The 24,129-nt window shown below is 34.0% G+C and overlaps 1 protein-coding gene across 1 annotated transcript in view; it reads right to left on the minus strand.

Annotated features, from left to right (window-relative positions):
* Positions 1 to 17,371: 17,371 nt before the first annotated feature.
* Fgf7 (fibroblast growth factor 7) overlaps positions 17,372 to 24,129 on the minus strand; it is a 54,979-nt gene continuing 48,221 nt past the window's right edge. The window contains exons 3-4 of the mRNA XM_015480684.2: positions 19,609 to 19,712; positions 17,372 to 18,548 (exon numbers count right to left, since the gene is read on the minus strand). Coding sequence (XP_015336170.1) covers positions 18,354 to 18,548; positions 19,609 to 19,712 — 299 coding nt within the window. The 3' untranslated portion in view covers positions 17,372 to 18,353. The remainder of the gene's footprint in view (positions 18,549 to 19,608; positions 19,713 to 24,129) is intronic.

A 24,129-nucleotide genomic window follows, 5' to 3' on the forward strand; every position in this document is an offset into this window, starting at 1 on the left:
TTAGGACTCCATGTAATAAAGAACTACTTGAATTTTAATTTGTACATGTTTTTTTGCTACCTTTTAATTGCTAGCATTGCTCAGGGACAATAAAAAAAGAATCCTTAAACTAGGATATAAGGTTGTACTTTGAGATTTAAGCCTGTAAAATCTCCACATTGTGATTTTCATCACATATCATTGAAATAAAACCAGGAAGTGTATGCAGCATACAAGTGAGGAAATCCTCAAACTTCCAGTGTGATATCAGTCTAATTAAGTTGTATTGTATTATTATTAGTTAAATTTTATACTGTGTGAAGAAAGACTTGTGAACAGAGGTGTTGTGTAAAACATAAGGCATAAAATAGAGGTAAAACTAAAAAAAGAAACAATAGAAATTGGCAGTGTTTTATAGGACTATCCAGATTTGATCATTATGATCAAAAAAAGTTTTCATAATAATTTAGATAATATATGCTTATATATATAAAATCATTTTTACCTCTCTTTGAGTTTGTACTCACCAAAAATCTTTTAATTACTAATATAGCTTCAAAGATCAAAACCCATGCTACTTTAAGAAACAGAAGCCTCTGGGCTCCACAGATATTTCCCCATACTTGCATAAAGGTTGAAACATTACAAAGCTGAATAAATCCAGATGCGCAATTGTGACCCCAGCACCCAAAACCACACAGATCTCTTCACTAAAGGTCATTTAGTACAGCAGGGGGTGCCACCAGAGAATCAGTATGCTTCCCCTCTTGGACTTGGGGCACACCCACCACCCACTCACAGTGCAGCTTCCAAATGTTCTTGCCAAAAGAAGCATCCACCCAAGCAGAGCCTAGAAACATGTATGCCATGGCCCACAACCACTTTCATTTCTGGAAGCCTCTGCTACCAGTAGAACTTGCCCCTACAGGTCCTAGCAACATGTTCCCCAAGCTGTACTCTCCTAGTGCAGCTGCTGCCATTTCAGGAGGCCTCCACAATATCAGAGGTTCCTGAACAGGGCCATCATTCCCTTTGCTAAAATGGCCACACAGTAGGTACCTTACCTCCACTGCCTAGCACACCATATATGCCTGAGCTACTAGAGTGTCCCCATCCCTAAATGACCCTTGGAGACAGATGGAATTTCTGAACCTGGATACACACACGCCACCCAAAGCTGATGATGACAAAGCTCTATGGAGACTACACCACAGTGATGGAACAAAAGCCAATGTGACACCCTAAGACATCCTTGGGGGAAAGTATTTTATTACAAAAGCCACCCTTTGCTGGGCATGGTGACTCATACCCAGAGGTTCCAGAGGCTGAGGCAAAAGGATCACGGGTTTGAAACCTTCCTCAGCAACTTAGTGAGCTGTAAGAAACCTAGTGAGAACCTGTCTCAAAATTAAAAAAAAAAAAAAAATTAAAAATGGGTGGGAATGTGGCTCAGTGGTTAAGCACCCTTGAATTCAATCCCTGGCACCAAAAAAAAAGCCACCCTTTGAAATTGCTAGCAATAACCAATCTTCCAGATGCACAAATATCAACAAAGGGACATAAGAAGTATGAGAAATCAAGATAATATGATGACTCTAAAGAAACACAGTGACTCTCCAGCAACAGACTCAAAGTAAAGAAACTAATGAAATGACTGATAAAGAATTCAAAAGAATAATTAAGGAAATACAATGAGATATAGAAGAATACAGACACACAGTTCAGTTCAATTAGGAAAAAACTTAGGAATGAGAACTTTAGCAGAGACAGAAATCATACAAAAGAACCCGAGATTTTGGAACTAAGGAACTCAATAACTTAAAGTATACAGTAGAGAGCCCCAACACAGTTGAAATCAAGGAGAAAAAAGTATCTTTGAGTGTGATGACTTGTCTTTTGAAATATCCTAGCCAGACAAAAGGAAAATAAAATAGAAAAAAAGAATGAAGAAAGTCTCTGAAACATGGAACATCATTTAAACAAACAAATATTTTAATTATGGAAGTTCTAGAAGGTAAAGATAAGGAGAAAGACATAGAAAATATATTTATTGAAATAGTAGCTAAAAATTTCCCTATTCTTGGAAAAGCTGTGGACATTCAGGTCCAGAAAGCCCAAAGGACCCCAAATAGATTTGACCAGAAGAGGTCTTCTGCAGCAGTCTTGCTGGGCACAAATCATGAGCCACTCAAACAGGAACAAACTTTATTTCCGAACTCCCCCGGACGCCACCCACTAAGCCCTCTCAGGAACCACACCCACCAGAACTGCCTCCACCGGAACTTCACCAACCAATGCGAACTCCCCAGGAATCCCTGCGAGAACTCCAAACTAGCGGGCACCCTAAGCGGACAGCAGGGGTCTATATACAACTGAATATACAGGCTTAACATAACCATCATCATCTCAATGGCTCGCTGGCATCACCTCTCAACCACTCCCTTCTGACAAAATGCCATGCGTCATTCCGACTCGGCTGTGGCTCTCAGGATCTCCCCCCTTCTGTTTAATTAAACACCAAGCATGTGGCTTAGGGACTGTGCCTGTCTTAGGTTGTCCAATACTACATATGGTCCTTACCCGTCATCGGATGAGCTGACCTCAAGGCATCAGCCTCCTGTCTTAGGTTGGTACCATTGCAATTGGATCTTACCCATCATTGACTACTGGTCCAGCATACAGCCATACTTGTGGATAGGCCTTTGCACCAGTGGGGGGATGAGGTTCTTTGCCTCACCTCTGTTGGCCCCCAAATTTTAGACCATCACAAGCAGAAGGGAGGAGAATGCAAAATGCCACGACACCAAGCCAAATGATGGCTCTTTTTGGAAAAATTGTACCACCGATGACACCATCAGCAAAGATATTCCAGCACTACCACAATTCGCTGCACCAACAGATAGTTCACAATGCATACAAGTGGTACATAGTCCAGGCAAGTTCTGCAAGCAGTTCAAAGCAGAGGAATCTATTAATATGTCCATTTCCTCCCAAAGTAAATCGACTCCTTGATTGAGCATCACATATTGAGCTACATTATTCATTGATGCATCAGTTTATACAGTTTGTTGTGATAGCTATCGCAGAAGCTGTAGTTTGGTTTTATATTTGTCTTTACCAGCACTGGGATGAAGATAGGAATTCTGGCAATGATGGCTAAAAAAAAAAATTATGTAACATTCCAGCAGGCACTAAAAGAAAGCAATTTTCTAAACAATTTAGTATCCTGAATAGAATTAGATATAATGAAAAGGAAAGGTGAAAGTAAACAAACAGATCTGTTAACCTCCTTTTTTGTACACATTTTAAAACAATCCTCAACAGCTGTTTACCCAATTTAAATTAAACCATTTAAATCACATGAATAATAAAAAATATTTGGATCCATTTTTTCATGAGCACTCCTCATATATGATATATGGACATATACACATACAGACATACAATACAAAACACAAGTGTGTACACATAACATACAACACATAGGACAATAGTAAAGGCCTTGTAGCTTTTCACAGGTGAAATCTCCATTGCAATGTTTAAAAACTCCACAGTCAAAAATAGAACTGATCAGAAAAACATTAACCTAGGTCTGTATGAGCTCAAAAAATAAAATAGAACTTCATGATGTGGGAAAAGGCAATAATAAAATAGATATTGAAAAAAGCATCCTGGTTACCACCTGGGTTTGACTCTTCTTTGGATATCCCATCCTTTTTCCTGTAACTTGCATATGGGTCTGAAGGTATTCCTACAAGCAAGCCCCAAGGTTTTTTACATTTGAAATAGGCTTTAATGGTGTTCAGTATTCATTAGCCTCCAGGTGTGGGAGAACCACTGTCGCAGATGTAAGGATATCAGCTGTTATGGATTTTAGCCAAGTCATTTTCTTTTTGGTCTGTAGAAATCGCTTTAGTTAATCTCTCTGGAATCCAAATTGGCTGCTGTTCTCCCTGTGGAAACACACAAACAGACCCCCGACTCCAGACAATTACTGGGTCAGGACCTTTCCATTGTCCTGTTAGAATATCCTTCCAAAGTACCTTGGGCTTATGTACATTTTTTGGACACATATGCCTTTCCGCAGCACTAAGTCCTGATGAATCCAAATTTAAAAAGTTTAGAGTAAAAAGGGTTATTTTAAGTTTATCTTTGGGGAATATATACCCCTTCCCAATTCCTTCTTTTTGCTTTAATAAGTACATTTTAATAGTTTGATGAGCTCTTTCAACTATGCCTTGTCCCTGTGGATTGTATGGGATTCCTGTTATATGAGTAATGCCAAATGTTGAGCAAAATTGTTTAAAAGAGGTAGAAGTATAACCAGGGGCATTATCTGTTTTTAACTGTTTTGGAACACCCACAGTGGCAAAATTTTGTAAGCAATGAGCTATAACATCTTTAGTTTTTTCTCCGGCATGAAGGGAGCCCATCAAAAATCCAGAAGAAGTATCAACTGTAACATGCAAATATTTTAATTTTCCAAATTCTGGCAAGTGTGTGACGTCCATCTGCCAAATATGGTTAGGTATCAATCCTCTAGGATTGACTCCAAGATTAACTTGTGGTAAAAAGGTCACACAATTTTGACATTGTTTTATTATTTGTCTAGCTTGTTCCTTAGTTATTTTAAAACGCTTTTGTAAAGTATTAGCATTGACATGGAACTTTTTATGAAAATTTATAGCTTCTTCTAGTGTAGAGAAAATATGTATGTCATGTGTAGTTTTATCTGCTAAATCATTGCCCAAACTAAGGGCTCCAGGCAATCCTGTATGTGCCCTGATATGTCCTATAAAGAATGGATCTTTTCTGTCCCAGATTAGACTTTGTATAGTGGAAAGCAAAGAGAAAACAGTAGAAGAAGGGGAAATCCTACCAGCATCTTCAAGAGATACTATAGCATTAACTACATACTGACTATCAGAAAATAAATTAAATACAGAATCTTTAAACATCACAAAAGCTTGTAAAACTGCATTAAGCTCTACCTTTTGAGCTGATTGTTTGGGTACTAAAAATGTAAAAGTTTGATCAGGGGTAACTACTGCTGCTGTACCATTATTTGACCCATCAGTGAATATATTTGGAGCATTCATGATAGGTGTTTTTCTTGTCATTTTTGGAAAAATTACAGGATGCAATGACCAAAAAGACAATAAAGGATTAGATGGTAAGTGGTTATCAAATGAAACATTAGATTTGCACATGATTATTGCCCAAGTATTTAACTCATTAGCTAACTCATCAATTTGATTCATAGTATATGGAGTAATAATTTTATTGGGAGAAATTCCAAACACTCCCTTTGCTGCTTTTATTCCTTTGAGTATTAATTGTCCTACAGCCTCAGGATACCTAGTAAGAATAGTGTTAGGAGAATAAGATAAATGTATCCATAATAATGGACCTTCTTGCCAAAATACTCCTGTAGGAATATTTTTTGTTGGTAGTACAATAAATAATAAAGGCAAACTTATATCAATTCTATCCAAATGCATATTTTCCATATATGTTTCAATGATTTTTAATGCCTTTCTTGCTTCAGGCGTTAACATTCGGGGTGAATTTGGATCTGATGGACCTTTTAGGATATCAAATAAAGGTCCCAACTCTCCTGTTGGTATACCTAAATAAGGCCTTATCCAATTTATGTCTCCTAATAACTTTTGAAAGTCATTAAGTGATTTGAGTTGATCTACTCGTATTTGAATTTTTGGTGGACGGACCATGGTTGAGGATAATAGAACTCCTAAATAATTAATTGGAAAATTTAATTGTACTTTATCTATTGCTATCTCTAGATTATAATTTTTTAATAAGTTTGTAAGTGTGGCATAACATTCTAGCAATGTGTTTTTATCTTTGTGTGCTAATAATACATCATCCATATAGTGAAATATTTGTAGTTCAGGATTTTGATTTCTAAGTGGCTGGATTACTTTGTTAACATAAATTTGACACATAGTTGGGCTGTTAGCCATCCCTTGAGGGAGTACTTTCCATTCATATCTCTGATCAGGACCTTCATGATTCAGTGCAGGGATAGTAAATGCAAAACGTGGACTATCCTCAGGATGAATTGGAATTGAAAAAAAACAATCTTTAATATCTATAACTAAAACATACCAGGTTTTTGGCAAAGCAGACAATTGAGGAATCCCTGATTGAGCAGGTCCCATAATAACCATCTCATTATTAATGGCTCTTAAATCTTGCAATAATCTCCATTTACCAGATTTCTTTTTGATGACAAAAATGGGAGTATTATGGGGAGATACAGAAGGTTGTATATGTCCTTCTGCTAATTGTTGTTTGACCAGGTCATGGGCTGCTTGTATCTTTTCTTTAGTCAGGGGCCACTGAGGAACCCATACTGGTCTTTCTGATTTCCAAGTAATTTTTATTGTCTCAGTGGCCCTTTCTGAAAATCCAACCCATGTCTGTCTGTTCCTTGATCTATTTGTATTGGTGCTGCTATACCTTGTTCTTGTTTTTCTAATCTTTTTCCTTTCCTAAAACCTTGTCTAGTCATAATAGTGGGTGCATTTTGGTTGATGTTATTTGTTAATGTCAAACCTAATTGATCTAGGACATCTCGTCCCCATAAATTTACGGGAAGATGATCCAATACATATGGCTGTATAGTTCCTTCACATCCTTCAGGATCCTTCCAATCTAATACCATTGCACTTCTATGGGGATTAGTCGCCACTCCTAGGCCTCGAAGCGTTTGAGTGGCTTGTTGTAATGGCCAATGTTTTGGCCATTCTTGACGAGAGATGATGCTAAGGTCTGCACCTGTATCCAGTAGCCCATTAAATTCATGTCCTTGAATATTTAGTTTTAGCATGGGGCGAGAATCTAAATTTAAAGAAAGCATAGCCCAATCTACACCTGTGGAGCCTAATCCCCTGGAACCTCTTTCTATAGTACTACTGGAAAATTTATCATGCAGGCTGGGTATTATTAATAACTGTGCTATTCTATCTCCTGGTGAAATTACTGATATACCCCTTGGAGAACTGGCTATAATTTTTATTTCACCTTCATAATTAGGATCAATTACCCCAGGACTTATCATAAGTCCTTTTAGAGTAGAAGAACTGCGTCCCAATAATAAGCCTACTGTTCCTTCGGGAAGAGGTCCTTTTACCCCTGTGGGAATGATTTGAACTCCCATCTCTGGAGTTACTACTGCTCTGGCGGAGGCGCAGATGTCCAACCCTGCGCTCCCTCTGGTTTGTCTGACGAGGGATTTAATGGATAATGTGTCCTGGGCACTACCCTGATGGTGTTGCTGAGTTCCTCCATTGCCCTGTATATTTGTGGTCGTGGGCCCCGGAGCATTGGGCCCCCCCTGTCCGTTTTTTGGCAATGGAGCCCGATGCTTTTCTCCATGATATCATGGGTAAACACCTGGTCCTTGTCTGTTTTTTGATAACAGAGTACCCTCTATGGTGGTTTGAGAACGGCATTCAATGTCCCTCTATGGCATCATGGGCAAATACCTGGTATTCTACCCATTTGGTACCTAGTTTTGTTAAACCCTCCTCCTACGGGGCAACTCCTTTTAAAATGTCCTGTTTGTTCACAATTATAGCATGTTTTTGGCCTGGCATCTAAAGCCTGTTGTACTGCAGCTGCCAAGACTTGCCCTTGTTCATTAATATGTCTACACAATTTAATATATGTGTTTAAATCTTCATGTTTCCATGGTCTAATGGCCTCCTTGCACCAACGATTTGCTTGTTCAAAGGCTAGCTGTTTAATTAATGGCATTGCTTGTTCTGTATCCCCAAAAACTCTGGTAGCTGTTTGAATAAGCCTATCTACAAATTCAGTGTAAGGTTCATTAGCTCCTTGTATTACCTTAGATAATTGACCTTGTAAATCTCCATGTCCTTGTAAAGTCTTCCATGCCCTAACCACATCTGCAGCAATTTGTGAGTATATAGCAGGATCATATGCAATTTGTTGCAGCTGACCCTCATAAGGTCCTTTTCCTAACAACATATCTAAATTTCTCTGAGGATAACCAGCTGATGCATTTCACCTAGCCATCTCCATGCAAAATTCCTCATTGGCAACTTTCCATAACAGGTATTGTCCTCCATTTAGCACAGCTTTACACATACTAGTCCAATCTGCTGGCGTCATGTTCAAGTTGGTAATGGATTCGACCATGCTTACAGTGAAGGGTGCTTGAGGACCATAGGTTGTTACAGCCTCTTTTAGCTGCTTCACTGTTTTGAAATCTAAAATATGGTGATTTCACTGCCCTCCTGCCGCCTCAAATACAGGGCATGCTAATCTTTGAGGTCCTGTCTCAGGATCCCATCTATCAACTATGGGGGTTGAGGGCCACTCAGCATATGTTGTCTCCATAGGTGGAGCTGTTGGATGGACACTTACGCCCTCTGGTGATAGAAAGGTGTTAGTAGCAACCTCCCGTTGTAACTTCTCTCCGGATAGCCCCTCCTTCTCTAAACTTTTTTCCCCTGTCTAACTCAACAGACTTCCTCTTTTACTTGATTTAAGATGTCTTCTCCTAGACTAAGCAAACAAGATTGTACCAACGTCCATAATGGTAATGTGCCAACTGGCAGAGTTCCTGGGCTTTCCTTTTGTATCTTTTTTAAATCTTCACCATGATGGTCCCATTGTTATATATTTAACAACCTCTCTTCAATGAACCATGGGCTATACCTTTGTATCATCTTAACATATGCCCTAACTGTTCTTGATTTTACTGAGATGCCTCCTTCCTCTAGCACTTTACTTAATGCCCTTTCGGTTTGGTTCTTATTAATTTTTAATTCCATATTTCTGTGATGAAGATACCCCTCACTAAGATAATGCAAAACAAAACTGAAACAAAATGAAACAAAAATGGAACAAAAATTCGTTATATCAGCCTTTCTATCCTCCTGAAATGTCCATCTGTCCTTTCTCCCTATCTGTTCCTCAAACGCAAATAGTTTTTCCTCAGATGTGAGCGGTTTTTCTTCCGTCCCACCCATCTCCAGGGACTGGCAACTTAAAACAAAAGCGAAACAAAATGAAAGAAGAATTTTTAAATGGTTACCCATTCTTTCTCCTTCCCTCAGGGGCGAGCAATTTCACTTACCTCCAAGCTTCAGGCGTTCCCCACACGGGCCACCAAATGCCACAGTCTTTCTGGGCACAAATCATGAGCCACTCAAACAGGAACAAACTTTATTTCCGAACTCCCCCGGAAGCCACCCACTCGGCCCTCTCAGGAACCATACCCACTAGAACTGCCTCCACCAGAACTTCACCAACCAACTCCAATTCCCCAGGAATCCCCTCGAGAACTCCAAACTAGCAGGCACCTAAAGCGGACAGCAGGGGTCTATATACAACTGAATACATAGCTTAACATAACCATCATCATCTCAATGGCTCGCTGGCTCTCAGCAGTCTTCTCTGCAGCATATTACCATCAAACAGTCAAAAAGTCCAAGACAAAGAAAGAATTCTAAAAAGATCAATAGAAAAGCACCAAGTCACATTTAAGGTGGTGACTGGAGTGTCAGCAGTTTTCTCATCAGAAACCTCACAGGCCAGGGGAGAATGAGATAACAGTGTCAAATTTCCGAACAGAAAAAAATAAAAAAATAAAAACTCCAAAGAACATTGTACCCAGCAAAGCTGTCCTTCAGAAATGAAGAAATACTTTTCTAGAGAGGCAAAACCTGAGGGATTTTATCATTACTATTCTGCTCCTACAAAAAAGCAAGGCCGACAGGAGTCCTGCATCTAAAATTGACAAGATGATAACTACCGTCATAAAAACACATGAAAGAATAAAATGTAATGATAAGCAGATACACAAATGAAAAAGAGAAAGGAATCAAACTTTATCACTTAAGAAAAACCACCAAACAACAAAAATAAGAAGATAATCAAATGGACTAAAATATATAGAGCAATTAGAAAATAAAATGGAAGGTTTAAATTCTGACTTATCAATGATAACCTTGAATGCATAAACAAATTAAATTTCCTAGTCAAGAATATAGAGTGGCTGAATGGGTTAAAAAAAACAAGAGCCAAATATATGCTGCCTATAAGAAACTCACTTCATCAATAATACATACATAATTAAAAGTGAGAGGCTGGACAAAAGATATTCCGCACAAGTGAAAACCAAAAGGGAGCTGGAGTAGCTAGATTTATATAAGATAAAATGGACTTGAAACCAACACTATAAAAAGAGATAAACAAGGCAATAATAAAGGGATCAATTCAACAAGAGTAAATAAGAACTAAAATATATATGCACTCAATACTGGGATATCCAATTATATAAAGTAAATATTATTAAATCTAAAAAATAAACAGACAGACTTCCATATAATAATAGCTGAGGACTTCAGCACCCCACTTCCATCAACGAACAGATCATCCAGACAAAAATAATCAACAGAGAAATGTTAAAGTCAACCTAATAGACATTTGCAAACCATTTTATCCAACAGCTGCAGAATTTACATTATTCTCATTAGCACATGGAACATTTTCCAGGATAGATAATATACTAGCCCATAAAACAAGTCTCAATAACTTCAAAAAATTAAAATCATAGCATGTATCTTTTCTGATTACAATGGAATAATGATAAGTCAACAAGAGGAACTTTAGAAGTTATACAAATACATGAAAACTAACAGGCTGTTGAAGTATCAATGGATCAATGAAGAAATCAAAAAATAAACTGAAGTTTCTTAAAACAAATGAAAGTGAATATAAAACCTACCACAGCCTGTGGATTACAGCAAAGCAATATTAAGAGGAAAGTTTATAGTAATAAGCACCTAAAGCAAAGAGAGAGAGAGAGAGAGAGATTTCAAATAAACAAACTAAACATGCAACTCAAGGAACTAGAAAAGCAAGGAAAAACCAAATCCAAAATTAGTAGAAGGAAAGAAATTATAAAGATCAGAGGGGAAATAAATAGAGACTGAAAAAAAAATACTCAAGAGTTGCGTTTTTGAAAGGGTAAACAAAATCAACAAACCTTTAGCCAGAATAGCTAAGAAGAAAACAAAGAATACCAAATAAATACAATCAGAGATTCAAAGGGAGAGGTTACAACTGATACCACAGAAATATAAAGGACTATTAAGGCTATTATGAACAACTATATGCCAACACTTTGGAAAACACAGAAGAAATAAATGAATTTTTGAACACATATAACCTACCAAAATTGTACCGTGAAGACATAGGAAATCTGAACATAAAAGTAACAAGCTACTGGATTAAACCAACCATTAAAAGTATACCAACAAAGAAAAGCCCAGGAGCTGATGGCTTCACTGCTGAATTCTCCAAACTATTTTTTAAAAAGCTAATGCTAATTATTCTCAATTATTCCAAAAAAAAAAAATGAAAAGCGGGGAACTCTACCAATCACGTTCTATGATGTCAGCATTACACTGTTCATAAAACCATACAAAGACAAAAAAAAAAACTACAGATCAATATCCATGATAAATACAGCAAAAATCCTCAACAAGATATTAGCAAGCCAAATCCAACAGCATACCAAAAACATTATAAATCATGATGAAAGTGGGATTATTCCAGGGATGGAAGGATGGCTCAGCATATGCATATCAATAAATGAATGAATATTCAAATTTTCATTCTCATACTTTAGTTAGCTTTTATTCTCTTATTGATTTTATTTTTAAATTGATATAAAATATTTGCACTTATTTTGAAGTCCATTATTATAATTTGATGTATATATAAAATATGTAATTATCTAATAAGGATAATTAAGCATTTCCATCTCCTCAAATATTATCATTTCTATGTGTTGGAACATTCAAACTCATCACTTATCATTATTTGGAAATTAATAATTAGTTATTATAGACTATAGTTACCCTACTGTGTAATAGGACATTAGAACTATTTTCCTCTCCAACTATATCCCTTCCAACTTGTTCTCTACCCTTTCTATATCTCCCCTTCCTAGTCTCCAGTGACCTCTGTGCTACCCTCTAGTTCTATGTGATCAACATTTTTAGCTTCTATTGAGTGAGATCATGCAGAGTTTGTCATTCTGTGCCTTTCTTATTTTATGTAAGATAATATTTTCTAATATTTAATATTTAATACTATAATAATATTTAATACTATAATATTTTCTAGTGTTGATTGGAATATATTTTGGAAAAAAAAACTTTCTGAAAATCAATTTTTCAATTCTATTTCTTGTAAATATCCTAAGAAAAAAAAATTAGAAGTATAAAGAAATTTAGGCAAAAATATTCATATGTATATTAGTGAAAATTTGGAAACAACCAAAATAACAACAATATCAAATGAGTTATATAAAAAATAGTAAAATAGAAGCCCTCTTATTTAGCCTAGTCAAATCCATTAATTGATTGATTAATAGAAAAAATTTTGAGTATGGAATAATTTTATATATAATATAAATAGGTAGAGATATACAGATATAGATGTATGCCTTAAATATTTTATGCTTACTGCAAATATAAAAAAGTGTATTCATTTGTCAAATTTTGATGCAGGACTATGGCCTTTTTTTGAGTATGATTCTAACAATTTTCATACCCATTAAATATGGTCTATAATATCCATTTTCAATTTGTCTAAAATGAACTGAAAATTCTATAATATCTGCCAAGCAATCTGAATTCTATATTTTTATTATTTTTTCCTGTGGCCTTTCCCATGCCTTATTCAACATAAAAGTTTTTAATCCCTTTCTTTGTATGCTACTCCATAGACTTCTAAAAGGACTTGATATTCTATTCTGTAACGTGGAAAATGATTGCGGTTTTGAACAGAAAAATTTTATATGATCTGAAATATATTTTAATAGAATCACTCTAGCTGCTGTCTTTGAAAATGGATTATAGTGGGTAGGAAACTTTTGTGCACTTTGTATTCTGTAATTATTTTAATGCAAAAACAAATGTAGTTCTCCTTCTGGTGTTTGCATTTTATTTTAACTCCAATAATGATAGTAAAACATGAAGAGATCTAGGAAAACCAAGAGAAATTTTTAAATAATAGTTCTTCAAACTGTTTAAGAAAGAAAAGACAAAGATAGAAAACCAGGTATAATTCCTAAGGAAGTTTTTTACACCCCTGCCCCCTATTGTTCTAATTAGACCTCAATTGCAGAGGCACATCAGGACCCCTAAGACTTATAAAAATAACATTACCTGTGCCCCATCCTAGATATACTAATGTGATTTACCTGAAAATGGATTTTCTCTTCATTATTTAAAAAAACAACAACAACAACAAAAAACAAGCAAACAAACAAAACACCAGGTACTTCTGTTATGTACCTAGTATTGAAATCAATGATTTTCATGTCGTCTTAGGACTCCCTATGCTCAGATGGTCTTAGACAACTTGTGACTGATTTCCTCTGCCATCTAGGATAAAACTCTATCTGGCTGAAAGGAAATTCAACATCTATAATCTTACTCTCCCAAGGAAAGCAGTGAAGGGTGGGATTATTATCAGACTGAGTCTGAAGGCAGGTTATTTCTTTCATGTGGAGGTAAAAGTGATATTATTAGTTTTCCAGCAATCTTAAGATTTCTAAGGAGCCGTAACTTGGGCAGAAGTCCTGACTGTGATTCAAACCTTTTCTTAAAATTTTCCATATAATAAAGGACTATATACAGTATCCCTCAGGAATGGATCAAAACTGTCTCCAAAGAGAATATGCCTATGTCATCTGTTTTTCTGCTAAATGGCTCACCACTGAAAATCATAACCCAAATTTATGATGGTGGTCTTTTTATTATTATTATTATTAGTTGTTCAAAACATTACAAAGCTCTTGACATATCATATTTCATACATTTGATTCAAGCAGATTATGATGGTGGTCTTAAAAGCATCTAGTTTATAACTTGTTTTAGGCAGTCTGTATGATGGCCTTCAGTGATCCTCTTATGTTTGTACCCTTATGCCCTTGGGCAATACCGTCCCATAGGTGTAAACAAAGAAACATTGTATTTGAAATTTTTTTTTAACTGTAACTTCTATTTGGGGCACTCTCACTCTCTGGTTCCTTGCTCTTCAGAATACTATTATAGGCAGTGCTATTGGAGGCCCATACAGTGAAGAAATTATGTCTAGCCAATCATCAGTAAGGACCTGAGCTGGATCCCTCTTTGAATTGAGTGTTAAGATAGATGACTGCAGTCCTGGTTAAAAACTTGATTGCAATTTTATAAGGGATTACAATCAGAGATATTTAGCTGACCCATACCCAAGTTCCTGGACCACAAAATGGCTAAATGAAGTTTTAATTGTTATACAGCAATAAATAACTAATACAAGGCTGGATTCATCAAGAACAGGGTTGTCATCTTCAAGCTGAATATTATTATTTATCTGACATTTCAATTATTAGGATGTAGGTATTGATACTGTAAAAAAAAAATTGTGTAGGCTCTCATATATTTAATGATGATGATTTGGAAAAGAGAACATAATAATCAGAAAATAAAAGAAAGTATAAGAGGTATCTTCTCAGGTAAAAGTAAATACCTGGTTGCCTGGAGGAAACATTTGAAAAAGGAAGAAATTGAAAATTGTTGGGAAGACTAGGATTTTATTATTTCTTTCTTCCTGTCAAGTCTCCTCAATTCAAGAGAATAAATTTTCTTGACAAACCCAAATTGGAGGATAGATGGGAGCATATGTGGAAACATGTCACTTTCATTGAAGGGAGCAGCCCTTGTATTAAATAAATATAGTAGAATATAATGGAATAAAAATGGTTTAATAAAGAGAAGCCTGACAACAATGCTGAAACAGAAATGAAGTTTTAATTAACTATTTGATATGAAGATACACGTTAAAGACACAAACAAGAGAGATCAATTTATAGATATTTTCCCAAAACTATTTTAGATGATCACAGAAATGGTCAGAGTTGATAATCACCTGGTATCCATAGTTAGTCATAGTTGCCTTCATCCATTCTGATGATCAAATTGAACAGGAACCACCCACACTATTAAATGTTTTTAATATCACTTCTGGACATAGTGAAGTTAGATTAAGTTTTGCATTCCTTGAGTACTGTGTTACTTAATTGTAAAGCTAGACTATATAAGATCTCTTGTATCTGATTTATCCCCAAGTATTGGAGTAGAGGTGTAAATAAAGCCTCATGATAAACCTTGTATGTCCTGAGTCTTTAATTTTGCTTACTGGTGTTAGTAGAAGACATTTTTATTTTAAAATAAATATGAACATATTTTGAAGTAATATGCAAAAATCACAGGCATTTTAAGAGAAAAGATTTTCAGGAAACTTTCTATCTTTGGTGAACTGTCTATATTATTCCCTAGATTATCACCCTATAATTCTTCTATTTATAGGTATTTTAATAGAAAATCTGAGGGTACAGCTTCAGGGTTTTGTATTTACAGAATTGCTTTTATCACAGCTAGACTGCATAGGCAGCCTTTATGTTCTTTGGCACTCTAAAAAATCAGCATCCTTTCTCTCTTGTCATTAAATCGCCAAATTTTATAACCAACTCAAAGGCTGCCAACTTTTATTATGACTTATCTATGGCAAAATGTTTTAGTTCACTTAGTGCATTGAAAGTAACTTTTATTATTTATTTTATTAACATTTCATATTCTTTTAATTTTTTATTTCTTGTTTCTGGAAACCCATGTGTTTACCTGATTTTCTCTCTTAAAGAGCTTTGTAGAAAGGATTATGTTGCTTATAAGGATACTTTTCACAATGCTTTCCATTTATAAAAGAGATGTACATGAAAGTTGAATAAGAGTCAGAATTAAGAATTGCATCATTTGTTTTCTCCTTTTTGGTGAAATTATCACAGTATAGATGAATATTGTATATGAAGTAAATTACCAAATGGATCATAATTGTTTGCAAATGTAAAGATCATTTCTCAATAGAAATAAAAACTAAACAAAAACAGGAGGCCATGAGCTAATAATCATAATAATCTATGAGTAAGAAGCATATGCTAAGTAACCTAGACTCTTGTGACAGTTCTGCCTCTATCTGGGTATAAAAAAAACCCTCATTTTCCTGATCTACAAATAACTAAGAAGGATGAAGTTCTCGTGAAGTTTTTAAGATTCTATAACTCTAAGTATATGTAAATAAAACAGATTTTATTTCCTAAAACTTGCATGATAAATGTGAAAATTAGAACAAAAAAAACCAAGAATTAAAAGTAAAAGGTTTTAGAAAGATTATTTTAGATAACCTATACTACTAGAAATGGATTTACAACTATAGGTTTTGCCTAACTACATTGTGTATGTGTTTATATACTATTTCCATATAAGTCTCTGCATAATGATGTTTCACTTCAATTTTAAGTGAAGTATTCATTACAACTTTTCTTTGCTATTCAAACATTGACTTAATTCATACCAGAAAATCAATTATGGATAAACACTCTGCTAAGCACTAAGGAAACAAATATGAAAAATGTTAGTTCTCCTCTCCCCTCAATATGCTCACAAGATTTCAGTCACAGAAGCCTGATCTAAGGATCTAGACTGGTAAGGTCTTTAAATTATGTAGTAATAATTATGTAGCATCTTCCCAGAGTTTATCTGAGGAAGGGCAATTCTTCCTAGCTTCCTGAAGCCTGATCATGTAGGTAAAACATAAGAAAATTCCCTTGACAAAACTTTTTCATATAACTCTCTTATTGGTGTGTTACCAAATAATATTTTATATAATGTAAAGGGATTGAATGACAAACATTTTGAAATTAAAAGCACAACATAAAAAGTACTGCCAACATCTGCCAAAGGAAGAATTTTGAAATAGTTACTTGTCTTTCTGATAAGCCCGATATCTGTGGCCTCGCCTCAAGCCCTCATGGTATTCAGGGGCTCATATCCCTAACTATATTCTGTATTTGGAGCATTGTGCTCTTGCCATCTAACAGGAAAATAACTTTCATATTTTGGATGGTGGATATTTCTAGAGGTTAGAAAATTAACTTTTAATAGACACAGTTTTTTTAATGATACAGTTCTACTCATGCTCTCAAATATATTCTAACTTTAAAATTCTGTAACTGCTTTCATCTGTAATGATTTTACTTATACGATCCAATTTAATTGGCGAGAGTGTTGTGGCAAAACATTTTTCACATATTTGTATTATTCCTTGTGAGACTTCTATTGTAAGAATTGCTGCAGGCTGTCATTTTTGTCTGCCATCCAGAATTTGCTGGCCCCAGTGTTGTGTACTAGTCTTGGTGTTGGTCACAAGGGGGAGGGGAAATTTGCAGTTCAGCCAGACGCTTTTGTTATTCCTTTAAAATTAAAAGCATATGAAACAGATACAGCTTATTAAGGTTGTCTTTTATAAATAACATAAACTTAAATAACAAAACAATAAAGTTCAAATACAACTTAAAATAGAGTTTAATGCTGTAACCACAGAAAAAAAGCATGATTATTTATGGGGAGAACATTATTAAAAGTCATATTCCCAAATATGAATTGTACAAAAGATAGATTATGTTACTCGAAAAAATTTAAACATTTCTGAATTTTACTTCTAGGGATTATAAAATGTTATTTTGTGGCAAGTGAGATGAAATACAGTATTATCATCATTATTGCTATTTTATATACAAAATTTTTAAAAACATCCTTGTAGCAATAGCCTTTCAATTTGAGCAGCATTAAGAATTTTGTTCTTGTTAATACGTACAAGCATGTTCTAAGCCAATAATTTTGTAAAATGATCTATCTTACTCATTTCCATAATAGATTTTTTTCTGATTAGAGCTTAAGTGGATTATAATTTTTCATTGGAAAGCATTTCAAATTACTGCTCATCTTCCTTAGTGTTGGCTTGATTATCTGACAAATCATTCCAGCAGCCTTTAGGGTCTGACATATCTTATATAACATCATCTGCATTATTATTATTATTATAGCAGCCATTTTATAAGCAGAGAGGAATATTTAAATAATCATTATCAGATAATCAAATCTACCATACTCTTAAGGGTAAATTAATTTAAGAAGAACATTACTATTACTAACACCATGATTGTACAACCAGTTTTACAATTTTTTACAACTTTTATTACTAAATCTGATTTTTGTGTATATTTTTCAACTCTTTCTTTAATGCAGTCTCTTAAAATAAACATAAATGCGCAAGTCCAGCTTGATCAGTTTTTCAGTAGTTTTCCAGCCTTTCTTGTTTACTTCAAAAAAAAAAAAAAAAGGAAAGAAAGAAAAGAAAGAAAGAAAACAGTCCACTTAAAGAAATCTCCCTGCTGGAACTGGTTTCTTATATACCATATATGATTAGGTTATTGCCATAGGAAGAAAGTGGGCTGTTTTTTGTTCTTTCTTTGTCTTTTTCCCTCTTACAGGAACTCCCTTTTGATTCAAGGCAACAAACATTTCTCCTCCACTGTGTGTCCATTTAGCTGATGCATATGTGTTGTAGTGGTTTTCCAAAATTAATTCTTTGAAGTTGCAGTCGTCATTGCATTCTTTCTGTTAGAACAACAAACAAATTTACATGAGTTTTTAAGGTGTTCAATTAAACAATAAGTAAATAGATAACATTTGGTAGGACTGAAGTATATATAACTTTTTTAACCTCAGATTGAGCAGGCCTAATATCGTTTATTAAATATATCTATATAGTATATTGACCCTACAAAATCTTAAATCTAAAACAAAATAAAACAAAAAAGATAACAATACATATTTAGTTATGCAACATGGTCTCAATAATGTCACTTTTTGGCAGTCACTTTCTACTGTTCTTTAATATTAGGACCTATTTCTCCTTAATTAATAGCTCTCATTTTCCTCCAACCACTGGAAATTTTGTGTAGTTAGTAGAGCCTCTGTCTCTCTTAGGTGTAGGACCCATTTCATATCCTTTCCTTGTTTGCCACTACATTGTCTTCAATGGTAATAGGAAATAAAAAGTTAATTTGTTTGTTCATCTTTGCAATCGTTCATTTAATCAATTAAATTTATATTACATTTTTTGCTTGTGCCAGGCATTATGTTGGGCTATGGAAACACAAAGGAAAGTCAATTATACTTTATTACAGTGGCATGAACTGTTACATATTTTACATTGTAATAAAGTGGGAACAATGTGAATGCTTATAGTTCAAATCCCATGATTGTGAGATTGATGTTGATAAATGAACTGAACACTTCAGGATTTTTCTCCCAAGAATTTTCATGTCAGCAATGTGCAAATGGGTGAACTTTAACAAAAAGAGCTTTAACACTGAGATGGAAATTTTCAGTTTCAAGTATCTGAAATGCATGTGGAAGTATAGAACTGGAAGTATCCTTAGAGGTCAATTATTCCAACTCATTTTTCAGATGAAGAAACCAAAGTTCAGATAGCTTAAGCAAAGTCCAAGGTCACATAAATACGTTTTTTGTCATGCTTGGGCTTATAGCATTTTAAATTATTAAATTATACCATTAGAGAGAAATTAATTCTATTTTTACTTTTCAGAACGGCAAGATGATTTGATTAAAAACAAGTTTGAAAAATTAACTCTAAACTATAAATTATAAATACCTTTGCATAAAGTTTTCCTTCCTTGTTCATTGCAAGATAGTATTCACTTTCCACCCCTTTGATTGCCACAATTCCAACCGCTACTGTCCTGATTTCCATGATATCTGCAAAAAGTCACAGAAAGATATATCAATTATTCACTCAACTTTGCAGATTATCCAAGAACAGCCATTATTTATGTTTTACCTGAAAGTTGTTGAGAGTATTACTCTACTTGTTTCCTCGGCTCACATCCCCCTACCCTTTACACATACACACAAACACTACTCACTTAATATGGGAAGTGTAAACTGATACTTTTTATTTTTTAGATATCTGTGTTTGAAGAAATAGTTACATATTCAGACTTATTCTCTAGAACTACTTTTCTAACTTAGTATAGGAAGGAAAAAAAACTATTGTTTTTTTTTTAACTCCTATCACATGCCAAGGATTATTTTAGGGTCTTTAATATCAACTCATGGAATCATCACAATAGATGACAAAAGCAGGTACTCTTGTTAACCCCATTTCACAGATCAGGAAACAAAGAGGCAAAACTGGACTTTGAACTCAGACAGTCTGGCTCTTAATCATAATGCAATACTATAAAAGTATATAATAAGCTAACATACATTTTTGTTCTTCTGTTTGGTTAAAATTCATCTTTTAATGATGGCAGAATAATTCTTGAATATAGAGAAAATGGATACAATTCCAAGGGAAGCAATTATAAATGATAACAAACAAAGCCCATTGCTTTTAAAAAAGTGTTTAAAATGTTTTTGATATATGAAAAGACTAATTATAACAATTATTTATTCTGTGCATATAAACTTTTATAACTTTATTAATTAATTTTTAGATCTTTTTGAGGTTCTTTTCATACAATATGCACTTACATAAGATTATTAACCTAGTTTCTTATATGTCTCCCTTAACATTATTTTTGATGACATAATTAATATAGTAAAATATTATAATGATGTAAATTAAAAGTTTAGTGAATCTTTTACATAACCTGTACTTTTTGGATAGGGATTCAGTCCTGAGACTTTCTCTTCACTGTGCCTAACAGAATGGAAAGAATATTCTAAACGAAAATTATTTGTGTAAATTCTCCCCAAAAGCTTTTCTCTGAAATATCCATGTAATTAACAGAAAATATTTTTCAGTACTAACTGTACTTCATCCTCTTACTTATTATTTTTGCTTCAGTTTTTTATCTGAATAATAAAATTGCTGTTTATAACACAGAAGTTAATGTGGCTAACTACTTTTTGTCATCTGTTTCATATATATGATGCAAACAGAAGCCCTTTTCCCAATATTATAGTCAAAGCTCATCCAGTTGTGAGTTTCACAGCTGCTCATCTAGAAACTGGGGTCTGTGAAGAAAATGCAAAATAATGGGTATTGATTTATATATTTACATCATCAAATGCACAGAATCTAACATAATTTTAGGATACAAATTAAGAAAACAGCTCTGGTTTCTGAACTCCAGAAGGTAACACCTAATATAAACAGAAAACACATATATTAATATAATTAAAAGAGAAGAAAGCTTTTTAGAACACAGGCTTAAAGAGGCTGTAGAAATTTTAGTAATCACTTACAAGAACATTACAGAATGTGATGCTGATGTAGTCACACAACATTCAACAAAGCTTCACTGAGAGCCAATTCTATGTCAGGCTCAATTCAAAGAAAAGCACTACCTTCTTAGAGACCTTTATCTGAAAACTCTAAATCTTCTTCATTTTCAATAAATTAAAATAAAGGGAAATAATATATCATACTTCAGAATCCCAGGAGGTTAAATTTGTACTTATACAATGAGGAATACTCAGGAAATTCTTTGATTCAACATATGCCTTCAAAATTGAGTACATCTACTTAAGAACACAATACACAGTTTATAAAGATCTACCCATGTAAAATTTTATGAAGTCAATGTTTTCCTTTACTTCAAGTCCCTTTACTCCTGCCATTCCTCTTTTTACTCAATATTATGTTTTATTCAGATAAAAAGGAGAATACTGATACAAAGCCTTAGAATACCTTTCATGGTTGACCATAGTTAGAAAATGCAGTCTGTAATGTTTACTGGCTTTTTTTGTTTTTACAGAACAAATATTCACCAAATGTAACTATTGATGATAAAGTGTTGTCATCTGTTTCATATATATGCTGCAAACATAATTTGTGGACTCCTTCCCTTTTAGCTCAGGTCATGATAATATGCTTGTATTGCTCTACCCTCAAAAGCTTTTGCTCTATACCTTGCCTGTCCATTGCCCACTATTTCTACATTGCACTGACCATAAGTGATCAACTTTGCTAATCTTGCCCCCCTCCATATATTAGAGTTAAAGATACAAAAACAATAAATCTTTATGAAGATTTTCCCTTTAATTGGGATAAAAATAAACTTTTAAAAGGCTAGGTTCCTATACTCTTAATTACCTGATATATTTTTTAAAAAATTCTTTCACATTGGGAAATCAACATATCTAATTATCAAGAGTAAAGCATTAAGGCAGTATTGGCAGATCAATACACTATCAACCCTGGTTTTCTAGTCTGTTTTGTCCCATGTACTATGTTCCTCTTTTATTCCAGAAAACTCAAAAATGAAAAAATTAACACAATCATTTTTGTTTAGGTAGAGTGGAAATGATGTTCTCTTTAATATCCACAAATATCTGTTTTAGTAATAACTACGCAAAATTATGGAATTATACATACACACCCCCCAATCCAGGAGTCAGTAAATTGCTCAGAAAATACAATATTAAGAATATATAATGGGGCTGGGGATATGGCTCAAGCGGTAGCGCGCTCGCCTGGCATGCGTGCGGCCCGGGTTCGATCCTCAGCACCACATACCAACAAAGATGTTGTGTCCGCCAAAAACTAAAAAATAAATATTAAAAAATTCTCTCTCGTGCGCACGCTCTCCCTCTCTCTCTCTTTAAAAAAAAAAAGAATATATAATGGCAGACAGTAAGTTAGCTACCAACATAAATAAATTATCACTTGGTTTGGGGGGATTTTTTTTTTTTTTTTGGTCCCAGGGATTTAACTCGGGAGCACTTAGCCACTGAGCCACATATCCAGCCCTATTTTATATTTTACTTAGAGACAGTGTCTCACTGAGTAGTTTAGCTCCTTGAAGTTTCTAAGGCTGAGTACATCTATTTAAGAACACAATATACAATTTATAAAGATCTTGTGATCCACCTGTCTCAGCCTCTCTAGTTGCTGGGATTACAGGCATGTACCACTATGCCTGGTTGGTCTTTTAATCTATAATATATCTGTTGTTTTATGTAAGATGGAAATGAGAGTTTGTCTTGTGGATCTCTATTTTTTATTTAAGAGAAGATTGTTTATATAAAGAGCATTCATAGGACATTTATTCCCAATGAGGTGAGGAATATTACATAGTGAATCAAATTGTTAATATAATGACTATAATAACAATAGTAGAGTTCAGAAGAGGGAGAGATCAACTCATACAATAAAAAAAATTAAAATTGAGACAATATATGAAGCACATTGATCATTTAAGTCTTCTCAACAATATGAATAGTATAAATTCATTATTTAGGATATCATTCTTAAAAATTAGTGAATATGCCCTAAATGTTTCCCTATATACCCCCCTGTGGCTCAATCATTCATGAATTAATTTAAACCCTTTGCCCATGTAATACTTAAACCTTTATCACACTTGCAATAAAATTGAGGAACATTGGGGTAAGTTGTTATTACTTAAAAATATTCTCCAAAATCTATTTCCAGAATTTTAGGTATTCCCCTAATCTTGTATTTTGGAAATTGATGCTAATTCTTTATCTTGATTACAAATAGCATTATGATTTTAATATTCTTTAATGTTCCTGTTTGAAAAGTTATTTTAATGCCTCATCACACAGAAATCCACCCCCTATTCCAGCATATTAATTATATGTTTTTACTGAACCTTTTAAGCTTTATATAAATGGTCTCAAGGGAGCATTATTAATATGGCTATGGTAACATAACTAAACATTACTTTAAAGCTGTAAAAAGTTGAGTTAATTAGAAGATTAAGCTAATTAGAACTTTTAATTTTGTCCTTGACCAAATTTACCTTCTTTGGGCACATTAAGAGTAGGAGCTGGTATCAACAATACCACCAAAAAACTCAAACAAACAAAACAATATTTCTTTCAAGCCTGGATTGTTGAGTGGAAAATCTTAATCATCATATATTTATATTATATTTAAGGCTAAAGATTTAATTCATTTTATATCATAAAATACATTTACATATATTCATGTATATAAAATGCATCCAGTATCTTTAAAGTATTAAAAAAAACTCTTAAAATACAACAATTAAAAAAAAAACAGTTGAAAAGTGGGTGAAGCATCTGAATAGACATCTTTACCAAAGATGGTAAGAAGCATATGAAAAGATGCTCAATGTCATAAGCTAGTAGAAATTATAAATTAAAATGACAATGAAATATCACTATAAGACTGCTATAA

This window comes from Marmota marmota, unplaced genomic scaffold (assembly GCF_001458135.2).
Source record: "Marmota marmota marmota unplaced genomic scaffold, marMar, whole genome shotgun sequence".
NCBI classification, from domain to species: domain Eukaryota; kingdom Metazoa; phylum Chordata; class Mammalia; order Rodentia; family Sciuridae; genus Marmota; species Marmota marmota.